This window comes from Crinia signifera, chromosome 2 (assembly GCF_055691185.1).
Source record: "Crinia signifera chromosome 2, ASM5569118v1, whole genome shotgun sequence".
Classification (NCBI taxonomy): domain Eukaryota; kingdom Metazoa; phylum Chordata; class Amphibia; order Anura; family Myobatrachidae; genus Crinia; species Crinia signifera.
In genome coordinates, this window is record NC_139218.1 from 395,229,051 (window position 1) to 395,241,296 (window position 12,246).

General features: G+C 56.4%; 1 protein-coding gene across 1 annotated transcript; it reads right to left on the reverse strand.

The window, feature by feature from the left end:
* Positions 1–333: 333 nt before the first annotated feature.
* Positions 334–1,290, reverse strand: LOC146059707 (odorant receptor 131-2-like). The gene has a single exon (XM_083172166.1). The coding sequence runs from the start codon at positions 1,288–1,290 to the stop codon at positions 334–336; it is 957 nt and encodes a 318-aa protein (XP_083028292.1).
* Between the last annotated feature and the right edge of the window lie 10,956 nt (positions 1,291–12,246).

Here is a 12,246-nt window from a genome sequence, read left to right on the forward strand (position 1 = left end):
TAAGGTACAGGATCTCCCAACTCCCTCTGTATCCTTATAAACATGGGGACCTCTTGGATTAATACTTATTTATCATATATTTACCAAGCAATTAATTTCTTATAAATTGGACCAAACTGTTTTCATTGTCCAGAATACCTAACTGGTGCTCCAGTGTTTGTCTTGATAACTGTCAAATCAGGTAACCTGCAAAACATGACATGTTAGGCTTCCTGGGGACATGCACTGCAATAAACTACTGTAATCAGCCTTAAGGTTGAGGGATAGAATGAAGAATGCAAATGAGACAAAACAAGGAGATTCGCTTTATTCTACCAAGTTATTATTTTTACATTACATTGATAGAACACGTCTCCCCAAATTTGCGTTTATTTTAGATCGGGATCTCCACGATGAATGCAGATTTCTCATATATTTGCCAAGGACCTCATCCCTAACTCCGTAAATCAATGGACTTATAAATCTGGGAATACACATAAGCAGGAAGAGGTTGATAATTGGCGTGTAGCTAAAATAGGGGGCCAAATATTTTTCAGTATATGACGAAGTAAAAGACAACATGCACAACATGAGCTGAAACGCGTGGAGCAGGACGGTTTTTGCAGCTCTAGAAGCAGATTTTCCAGAAGAAATCCTCCGAGCAACCAGCATGACTTTGAGATACGTGTAGGCGATGATCAGCCCAACCGTGGTAAAGCTTATTACAATCATTACTGTTTTTAAGACGACCTGCACCTCATTCACCGTTAATAGTGGCCAGTTGCACCTGATGTTGAAAGCAAAGACGCGTTTCTCCACAGAAGAACAATAAGCAATAAAATCCACGAACTGTGGAACGATCCCCACCGTCCACATGATGGCGATAGCAGAACTAGATCTCTGCGGGGTGCACAACTCCGCATGTCTTAATGGATGGCAAATGGCCGCGTAGCGTTCCAAAGACATGACCGCCAAATTATATGCCGTAACCCTGAATGCGCATGTGCAGTAGGTGAGAATTATGTAGCAGATCGGCAAAGGCACATATACAAAGTAGATTTGAAAGATAAAGAGAAGAAAGGAAACCGCTAGGTACATGAGATCATTGACAAGCATGTGAATAAACAGTATATAGCGGGAGTTCTCCCGGACATGAGGAACAACGAAGTAGGCATTCAGTATAACGCTCATAAAGTATATGAAGATGCAGAACAAGGAGACCATCACTACAAAGCTAGTTATCATTATGATCTGGGCTGTCTTTTTGTCTTGTGCGGTCATTGTGCCATTCAGCTGGGTGGAGTTAGCCATATGATAGTGCTGGCGTCACTCGATGTGCTCCACTGAAAGAAGAAACAGAAACATGGATCTTCTGGTGAACAAACGGTTCTAAAATACAGTTACATTTTACAAATCTACTTGTGATTTGAACATTTTTATTGGACAGGTATAAAAGGATTTGGAGAGGACAGTAGTCTTGGATCTCTCATGTGCTCCCTACCGACTCCAAGTCAACAGAGACTTTTTACCCGGGCCCGGGTAAGATGGAGGGGCCTTGGCACAGTTGCAGAGAGCCAGGCACAGAGAGAGAGAGAGAACTAACTGCCGCTGCAGCAGCTTTCTCCCCAGCCCAGCACACACTGCTCAATGCTTAGATGGGGAGAGAGACAGCTGCAGCAGCAGCAGCCTGTCTTCTCTCTCTCTCTCTCCCTGAGCGAGTGTGCGCTACCTCCTGCAGGCTCCTGCAAAGTTTTTCTTTTACAGGAGTGTGGCCACGCCCACTAATTTTACTGGGGCCCGGCAGAGCTGTCGGCGACAGTGGCAAAGCTTCATTCAAAAAAATTAGTGCTGTAAAAAAAACCCTGAAACATTAGAACAATAATGCAATAGGAAATGCATGCACAATTTTGATATCCCCTTATAGTCAAATGAAGAATATAAACAATAATCAGCCGCTTATTTTGATGTATAGAACTGTATAAATGACCAGTCACCTACAGTGTGCCCCATAATTGCATTGTTTGGTTTTCTTTTAATGACCAATTAAAATGTATTTACTACAAGAGTCTAAGGGGTCGTACACACTACGCCGACCCCAATGTCGGCGTCGGCGGGACCCTGCAGGGGGGATGAGCATCAGCAAGAGCGTACACACTTGATGATATCGCACACGAGGGGGGCGACCGTGGCGGAGGAGCATTAGCAATGCTGTCGCTGCAGCATGGCCGTCGTGAACGATGACCTCCCTCGTCCGGCTTCTTTTCTATAAAAAATCTGCACATCAGGGGCCTGATTCAGAAATGATCACTGATCTGCAAAGTTGCAGATGACTGCGAGTTGTTAGCCGCCTCACTGACAGAAAGAAAACCCGCCCCCTGTAAATCTGTGAATTAATGTGCGAAAATATCGCTATTCTGGAACCATTGAATGATATTTCCAGGCAAATTTGAGTAAATCTCGCCCTTCCACAACTCTGTGACAGAGACAGGCTTCCTGGGATCTGGACCCTGCCCCAACCAAGCTCCTAATAGGGCAGGCATGCCCAAAGTCAGGCCCGGGGGCCAATTGCGGCCCAGGCTGTCATTTCAAGTGGCCCGCAGCCTCCAGCTGGAAGCGGGCGGAACATCAGATGCGGGATGCACAGCACAGGACACTAAAGGTGGGGCCCCGGCGAGCACGCCTTTTCCTTGCTGACTGCTGCACTGAGGAGGTGCCGGCCGCCACAGTCAGATGTGTTTGGCGTCCTACCCCTGCTGCTGCAATCGTATATCACCCTAATCCACAATCACAGTGACAGCAGTGTTTGGGGAAGGGGGCAACAAGGGGTAAGCTTGCCCCCGTAACATGCAGAGCGGAGGAGGGCAGCAGCGGGAGCCCAAGCATCTCCTGTCCTTGCAGTGCCTGCTTTGCCTCTCCTTCCTCTGGCTCACACAAGGGGCTATGAAACATACAGTTAACGGGGGCAGAGTGGGGGACATACAGTGAAGGAGGGTCAGGCAGGGGGACATACAGTGAATGGAGGCAGTGATGGACATTAAGAACAGGGGGCAGGCTGGGGGACAGAGTGAATGGGTGCAGAGTGGAGAACATACAGTGAATAGGGGACATACAGTGAAGGAGGGGCAGGCTAGGGGACATAGAGTGAATGGGGGCAGAGTGGGGGGACCATTCTGATGTGATTAATGATTCAAAGAATGTCAGGCTGAATGGTCGGCCCCCACACATTTACACTTCACCAAATCTGGCCCTCCTCGCAAAAAGTTTGGACACCCCTGTAATAGGGTGTATGGATATAATTGTCACCGGTCTTTGCAGAAATTGTTCAGTGCTCTTTGCAGACAGGAATGTTTCCTAAACCCCTAAAGGAAGACATTGTTAGACCTCTTCTTAAAAAGCCTAATTTAGATCCTGATTGCATGACCAACTACAAGTCGGAACCTTTCTGGGAATGGTTATTGAGAACGTGGTTGCGAATCAACTGGAAACCTGCCTGATAACTCATGAGATGTTGAGATGATCCATTCCAATGGATATCTCAACATTACTTATGTAATATCTGGGCTCCCGTTTTCCTCGCGGGGCTCGCTGAGCTCGCCACGCTTCGGGCACGGTGGCTCGCCACAGTTTATAACATCAACTCCATGCGTAGTTGGATAGTAGGGGTATGAAAAAATGGGGTGCATTTAACATGGGAGCCCAGATAATACATAAGTACCCCCCATGCTTTTTGCAGTGTACATGCTGCCACTGGGTAAATAATTAGATGCCATGGCCGGGTCTACCACTGCTATGCAGATGATACACAGCTGTACTTTGCTCTGGGCACTAAAACCCCAATAATAACCCTAAATGGCATCTATCTGAGCTCCAGGAATGGATGAGTGACAGTTGGCTGAGACTGAGTCCTGATAAAACAGAGGTGTTTATGATTGGACCTCCATAGGCTGCGTATGTTCGCAGGGGATCCAGTTTGAGATCCAGGTGGAGTCTTGCAATTGTATGTGTCTTGCGGGAGCAGCCTAGACATGAGGGTGAGGAATGGGTGGGGGGAAATAGATGCTATATCAGAGGTGTGGGAAGGTGCGTGCATGGAGGATTCAGGGTGCAGTGGCTGAAGGCCAGTGTAGGTGGTGACACAAAGGGCAGAAGAGTGTGTGACTGGGGTGCCGGGCATGTCAGGAGCATATGGTGTTCTGGGGGCACAAGGAGGCACTGGGGCTGAATGTTGGGGTGTGTGATGGGAAGCAGCAAACATGGAGTGGGGTGGCTGGGGTAAGGGGTGTGTGATGGGGAGCAGGGGGTATAGAGTGAGGTGGCTGAGGCAGGTGGTGTCTGATTGGAGCAGGGGGCATATAGTGGGGTGGCTGAGGCAGGTGGTGTCTGATTGGAGCAGGGGGCACATAGTGGGGTGGCTGAGGCAGGGGGTGTGTGATTGGTAGCAGGGGGCATATAGTGGGGTGGCTGAGGCAGGTGGTGTGTGATGGGGAGCAGGGGGCACATAGTGGGGTGGCTGAGGCAGGGGGTGTGTGAAGGGGAGCAGGGGGTATAGAGGGGGGTGGCTGAGGCAGGGGGTGTGTGATGTGGAGCAGGGGGATATAGTGGGGTGGCTGAGGCAGGGGGTGTGTGATGTGGAGCAGGGGGTATATAGTGGGGTGGCTGAGGTAGGGGGTGTGTGATGGGGAGCAGGGGGCACATAGTGGGGTGGCTGAGGCAGGTAGTGTGTAATTGGAGCAGGGGGCACATAGTGGGGTGGCTGAGGCAGGGGGTGTGTGATTGGTAGCAGGGGGCATATAGTGGGGTGGCTGAGGCAGGTGGTGTGTGATGGGGAGCAGGGGGCACATAGTGGGGTGGCTGAGGCAGGAGTGTGTGTGATGGGTAGCAGGGGGTATAGAGTGGGGTGGCTGAGGCAGAAGGTGTGTGATGGGGAGCAGGGGGCATATAGTGGAGTGGCTGAGGCAGGGGGTGTGTAATGGGGAGCAGGGGGTATAGAGTGGGGTGGCTGAGGCAGGGGGTGTGTGATGGGTAGCAGGGGGTATAGAGTGGGGAGGCTGAGGCAGGGTGTGTGTGATGGGTAGCAGGGGGTATAGAGTGGTGGCTGAGGCAGAAGGTGTGTGATGGGTAGCAGGGGGTATAGATTGGGGTGGCTGAGGCAGGGGGTGTGTGATGGGTAGCAGGGGGTATAGAGTGGGGTGGCTGAGGCAGGGGTGTATGATGGGTAGCAGGGGGTATAGAGTGGGGTGGCTGAGGCAGGGGGTGTGTGATGGGTAGCAGGGGGTATAGAGTGGGGTGGCTGAGGCAGGGGGTGTGTGATGGGTAGCAGGGGGTATAGAGTGGGGTGGCTGAGGCAGGGGGTGTGTGATGGGTAGCAGGGGGTATAGAGTGGGGTGGCTGAGGCAGGGGGTGTGTGATGGGTAGCAGGGGATATAGAGTGGGGTTTCTGAGGCAGAAGGTGTGTGATGGGGAGCAGGGGGTATAGAGTGGTGGCTGAGGCAGGGGGTGTGTGATGGGTAGCAGGGGGTATAGAGTGGGGTGGCTGAGGCAGGGGGTTTGTGATGGGGAGCAGGGGGTATAGAGTGGGGTGGCTGAGGCAGGGGTGTATGATGGGTAGCAGGGGGTATAGATTGGGGTGGCTGAGGCAGGGGGTGTGTGATGGGTAGCAGGGGGTATAGAGTGGGGTGGCTGAGGCAGGGGGTGTGTGATGGGTAGCAGGGGGTATATAGTGGGGTGGCTGAGGCAGGGGGTGTGTGATGGGTAGCAGGGGGTATAGAGTGGGGTGGCTGAGGCAGGGGGTGTGTGATGGGGAGCAGGGGATATAGAGTGGGGTTTCTGAGGCAGAAGGTGTGTGATGGGTAGCAGGGGGTATCGAGTGGGGTGGCTGAGGCAGGGGTGTGTGTGATGGGGAGCAGGGGTATAGAGTGGGGTGGCTGAGGCAGGGGGTATGTGATGGGGAGCAGGGGACATAGAGTGGGGTGGCTGAGGCAGGGGATGTGTGATGGATGGCAGGGGGTATAGAGTGGGGTTTCTGAGGCAGGTGTGTGTGTGTGATGGGTAGCAGGGGGTATAGAGTGGGTTGGCAGAGGCAGGAAGTGTGTGAAGGGTAGCAGGGGGTATAGAGTGGGGTGGCTGAGGCAGGGGGTGTGTGATGGGGAGCAGCGGGTATAGAGTGGGGTGGCTGAGGCGGGGTGTGTGTGATGGGTAGCAGGGGGTATATAGTGGGGTGGCTGAGGCAGGGGGTGTGTGATGGGTAGCAGGGGGCATATAGTGGAGTGGCTGAGGCAGAGGGTGTGTGATGGGTAGCAGGGGGCATATAGTGGAGTGGCTGAGGCAGAGGGTGTGTGATGGGTAGCAGGGGGCATATAGTGGAGTGGCTGAGGCAGGGGGTGTGTGATGGGTAGCAGGGGCATATAGTGGAGTGGCTGAGGCAGAGGGTGTGTGATGGGTAGCAGGGGCATATAGTGGAGTGGCTGAGGCAGAGGGTGTGTGATGGGTAGCAGGGGGTATATAGTGGGGTGGCTGAGGCAGGGTGTGTGATGGGGAGCAGGGGGTATAGAGTGGGGTGGCTGAGGCAGGTGGTGTGTGATGGGTAGCAGGGGGCATAGAGTGGGGTGGCTGAGGCAGGTGGTGTGTGATGGGGAGCAGGGGGCATAGAGTGGGGTGGCTGAGGCAGGTGGTGTGTGATGTGGAGCAGGGGGCATAGAGTGGGGTGGCTGAGGCAGGTGGTGTGTGATGGGTAGCAGGGGGCACATAGTGGGGTGGCTGAGGCAGGGGGTGTGTGATGGGTAGCAGGGGGTATATAGTGTGGTGGCTGAGGCAGGGTGTGTGTGATGGGTAGCAGGAGGCATATAGTGGGGTGGCTGAGGCAGGTGGTGTGTGATGGGTAGCAGGGGGCACATAGTGGGGTGGCTGAGGCAGGGGGTGTGTGATGGGTAGCAGGGGGTATATAGTGTGGTGGCTGAGGCAGGGTGTGTGTGATGGGGAGCAGGGGGCATAGAGTGGGGTGTCTGAGGCAGGGTGTGTGTGATGGGGAGCAGGGGGCATAGAGTGGGGTAGCTGAGGCAGGGGGTGTGTGATGGGGAGCAGGGGGCACACAGTGGGGTGGCTGAGGCAGGGGGTGTGTGATGGGGAGCAGGGGGCACATAGTGGGGTGGCTGAGGCAGGGGGTGTGTGATGGGTAGCAGGAGGCATATAGTGGGGTGGCTGAGGCAGGTGGTGTGTGATGGGTAGCAGGGGGCACATAGTGGGGTGGCTGAGGCAGGGGGTGTGTGATGGGTAGCAGGGGGTATATAGTGTGGTGGCTGAGGCAGGGTGTGTGTGATGGGGAGCAGGGGTATAGATTGGGGTGGCTGAGGCAGGGGGTGTGTGATGGGGAGCAGGGGGTATAGAGTGGGGTTTCTGAGGCAAAAGGTGTGTGATGGGGAGCAGGGGGTATAGAGTGGGGTGGCTGAGGCAGGGGGTATGTGATGGGGAGCAGGGGACCTAGAGTGGGGTTTCTGAGGCAGGTGTGTGTGTGTGATGGGTAGCAGGGGTATAGAGTGGGGTGGCAGAGGCAGGAAGTGTGTGAAGGGTAGCAGGGGGTATAGAGTGGGGTGGCTGAGGCAGGGCGTGTGTGATGGGTAGCAGGGGTATAGAGTGGGGTGGCAGAGGCAGGAAGTGTGTGAAGGGTAGCAGGGGGCATAGAGTGGGGTGGCTGAGGCAGGGTGTGTGTGATGGGGAGCAGGGGGTATATAGTGGGGTGGCTGCGGCAGGGGGTGTGTGATGGGTAGCAGGGGGTATAGAGTGGGGAGGCTGAGGCAGGAGTGTGTGTGATGGGTAGAAGCGGGTATATAGTGAGGTGGCTGAGGCAGGGGGTGTGTGATGTGGAGCAGGGGGTATATAGTGGGGTGGCTGAGGTAGGGGGTGTGTGATGGGGAGCAGGGGGTACATAGTGGGGTGGCTGAGGCAGAGGGTGTGTGATGGGGAGCAGGGGGCATAGAGTGGGGTGGCTAAGCAGGGTGTGTGTGATGGGTAGCAGGGGGCATATAGTGGAGTGGCTGAGGCAGGGGGTGTGTGATGGGGAGCAGGGGGTGTGTGATGGGGAGCAGGGGGCACATAGTGGGGTGGCTGAGGTAGGGTGTGTGTGATGGGGAGCAGGGGGCATATAGTGGGGTGGCTGCGGCAGGGGGTGTGTGATGGGGAGCAGGGGGCATAGAGTGGGGTGTCTGAGGTAGGGGTGTGTGTGTGATGGGGAGCAGGGGGAATAGAGTGGGGTGGCTGAGGCAGGGGGTGTGTGATGGGGAGCAGGGGGTATAGAGTGGGGTGGCTGAGGCAGGTGGTGTGTGATGGGGAGCAGGGGGCATAGAGTGGGGAGGCTGAGGCAGGGGGTGTGTGATGGGTAGCAGGGGGTATATAGTGGAGTGGCTGAGGCAGGGGGTGTGTGATGGGGAGCAGGGGGTATAGAGTGGTGGCTGAGGCAGGGGGTGTGTGATGGGGAGCAGGGGGTATAGAGTGGGGTGGCTGAGGCAGGGGGTGTGTGATGGGGAGCAGGGGACATAGAGTCGGGTTTCTGAGGCAGGGTGTGTGTGATGGGGAGCAGGGGGCACATAGTGGGGTGGCTGAGGCAGGGGGTGTGTGATGGGTAGCAGGGGGTATATAGTGTGGTGGCTGAGGCAGGGTGTGTGTGATGGGGAGCAGGGGGCATAGAGTGGGGTAGCTGAGGCAGGGGGTGTGTGATGGGGAGCAGGGGGCACACAGTGGGGTGGCTGAGGCAGGGGGTGTGTGATGGGGAGCAGGGGGCACATAGTGGGGTGGCTGAGGCAGGGGGTGTGTGATGGGTAGCAGGAGGCATATAGTGGGGTGGCTGAGGCAGGGGGTGTGTGATGGGTAGCAGGGGGCATATAGTGGGGTGGCTGAGGCAGGTGGTGTGTGATGGGTAGCAGGGGGCACATAGTGGGGTGGCTGAGGCAGGTGGTGTGTGATGGGGAGCAGGGGGCACATAGTGGGGTGGCTGAGGCAGGGGGTGTGTGATGGGTAGCAGGGGGCATATAGTGGGGTGGCTGAGGCAGGTGGTGTGTGATGGGTAGCAGGGGGCACATAGTGGGGTGGCTGAGGCAGGTGGTGTGTGATGGGTAGCAGGGGGCACATAGTGGGGTGGCTGAGGCAGGGGGTGTGTGATGGGTAGCAGGGGGTATATAGTGTGGTGGCTGAGGCAGGGTGTGTGTGATGGGGAGCAGGGGGTATAGAGTGGGGTTTCTGAGGCAAAAGGTGTGTGATGGGTAGCAGGGGGTATAGAGTGGGGTGGCTGAGGCAGGGGGTATGTGATGGGGAGCAGGGGGTATAGAGTGATGTGGCTGAGGCAGGGGGTGTGTGATGGGGAGCAGGGGGTATAGAGTGGGGTTTCTGAGGCAGGTGTGTGTGTGTGATGTGTAGCAGGGGTATAGAGTGGGGTGGCAGAGGCAGGAAGTGTGTGAAGGGTAGCAGGGGGTATAGAGTGGGGTGGCTGAGGCAGGGCGTGTGTGATGGGTAGCAGGGGTATAGAGTGGGGTGGCAGAGGCAGGAAGTGTGTGAAGGGTAGCAGGGGGCATAGAGTGGGGTGGCTGAGGCAGGGGGTGTGTGATGGGGAGCAGGGGGTATATAGTGGGGTGGCTGCGGCAGGGGGTGTGTGATGGGGAGCAGGGGGTGTGTGATGGGGAGCAGGGGGTATATAGTGGGGTGGCTGCGGCAGGGGGTGTGTGATGGGGAGCAGGGGGTGTGTGATGGGTAGCAGGGGGCATATAGTGGAGTGGCTGAGGCAGGGGGTGTGTGATGGGGAGCAGGGGGTGTGTGATGGGGAGCAGGGGGCACATAGTGGGGTGGCTGAGGTAGGGTGTGTGTGATGGGGAGCAGGGGGTATAGAGGGGGGTGGCTGAGGCAGGGGGTGTGTGATGGGGAGCAGGGGGCATAGAGTGGGGTGGGTGAGGCAGGGGGTGTGTGATGGGGAGCAGGGGGCATATAGTGAAGTGGCTGAGGCAGAGGGTGTGTGATGGGGAGCAGGGGGCATACAGTGGGGTGGCTGAGGCAGGGGGTGTGTGATGGGGAGCAGGGGTTACATAGTGGGGTGGCTGAGGCAGGTGGTGTGTGATGGGGAGCATGGGGCACATAGTGGGGTGGGTGAGGCAGGGGGTGTGTGATGGGTAGCAGGGGGCATATAGTGGAGTGGCTGAGGCAGGTGGTGTGTGATGGGGAGCAGGGGGCATACAATGGGGTGGCTGAGGAAGGGTGTGTGTGATGGGTAGCAGGGGGTATAGAGTTGGGTTTCTGAGGCAGAAGGTGTGTGATGGGGAGCAGGGGGTGCGTATGGGAATCAGGGTGTGTGTGATGGGGAGCAGGGGTACATAGTGGGGTGGATGAGGCAGGGGGTGTGTGATGGGGAGCAGGGGGCATATAGTGGGGTGGCTGAGGCAGGTGGTGTGTGATGGGTAGCAGGGGGTATAGAGTGGGGTGTCTGAGGTAGGGGTGTGTGTGTGATGGGGAGCAGGGGGAATAGAATGGGGTGGCTGAGGCAGGGGGTGTGTGATGGGGAGCAGGGGGTATAGAGTGGGGTTTCTGAGGCAAAAGGTGTGTGATGGGGAGCAGGGGGTATAGAGTGGGGTGGCTGAGGCAGGTGGTGTGTGATGGGGAGCAGGGGGTATAGAGTGGGGTGGCTGAGGCAGGTGGTGTGTGATGGGGAGCAGGGGGCATAGAGTGGGGAGGCTGAGGCAGGGGGTGTGTGATGGGTAGCAGGGGGTATATAGTGGAGTGGCTGAGGCAGGGGGTGTGTGATGGGGAGCAGGGGGTATAGAGTGGTGGCTGAGGCAGGGGGTGTGTGATGGGGAGCAGGGGGTATAGAGGGGGGTGGCTGAGGCAGGTGGTGTGTGATGGGGAGCAGGGGGCATAGAGTGGGGAGGCTGAGGCAGGGGGTGTGTGATGGGTAGCAGGGGGCATATAGTGGAGTGGCTGAGGCAGGGGGTTTGTGATTGGGAGCAGGGGGTATAGAGTGGGGTGGCTGAGGCAGGGGGTGTGTGATGGGGAGCAGGGGGTATAGAGTGGGCTGGCTGAGGCAGGGGGTGTGTGATGGGGTGCAGGGGGTATAGAGTGGGGAGGCTGAGGCAGGGGGTGTGTGATGGGTAGCAGGGGGTATATAGTGGAGTGGCTGAGGCAGGGTGTGTGTGATGGGGAGCAGGGGGTATAGAGTTGGGTGGCTGAGGCAGGGGGTGTGTGATGGGGAGCAGGGGGTATAGAGTGGGGTGGCTGAGGCAGGGTGTGTGTGATGGGGAGCAGTGTGTGTGTGATGGGTAGCAGGGGGTATAGAGTGGGGTGACTGAGGCAGGTGTGTGTGTGTGATGGGTAGCAGGGGGTATAGAGTGGGGTGGCTGAGGCAGGAAGTGTGTGAAGGGGAGCAGGGGGCATAGAGTGGGGTGGCTGAGGCAGGGGGTGTGTGATGGGGAGCAGGGGGTATAGAGTGGGGTGGCTGAGGCAGGGGGTGTGTGATGGGGAGCAAGGTGTGTGTGATGGGTAGCAGGGGGTATAGAGTGGGGTGACTGAGGCAGGTGTGTGTGTGTGATGGGTAGCAGGGGGTATAGTGTGGAGTGGCTGAGGCAGGGGGTGTGTGATGGGTAGCAGGGGGTATAGAGTGGGGTGGCTGAGGCAGGGGGTGTGTGATGGGGAGCAGGGGACATAGAGTGGAGTGGCTGAGGCAGGGGGTGTGTGATGGGTAGCAGGGGGTATAGAGTGATGTGGCTGAGGCAGGGGGTGTGTGATGGGGAGCAGGGGGTATAGAGTGGGGTGGCTGCGGCAAGGGGTGTGTGATGGGGAGCAGGGGGTATAGAGGGGGCTGGCTGAGGCATGGTGTGTGTGATGGGGAGCAGGGGACATAGAGTGGGGTTTCTGAGGCAGAAGGTGTGTGTAATGGGTTGCAGGGGGTATAGAGGGGGGTGGCTGAGGCAAGGGGTGTGTGATGGGTAGCAGGGGGCATATAATGGGACACAATTGCAAATTAAAACTGAAAAATGTTCTCCTTGAATGTAATGTTCTCACTGGCTGTAGAACTGGAGAAACTGTTTAATACTCAGAACCCCGATGATTTCCTCACATTTTGTTATTTGTTACAGATGTAACATGTGCAGAGAGAGTTAGATTTGGGTGGGGTCTGAAATCTAAATAGCAGTGTTGGAATAAAGCAGCCAGTACTGTATGTACTCTGCAGAGAAACAATATAACTCAACCAAATCTAAATCTCTCTGCACATGTTACATCTACCCCACCTGCAGCGCA

Bases quoted from the DNA above. Each gene is read 5' to 3' on its own strand.
- LOC146059707 (XM_083172166.1), bottom strand. From the start codon at position 1,290: ATGGCTAACTCCACCCAGCTGAATGGCACAATGACCGCACAAGACAAA.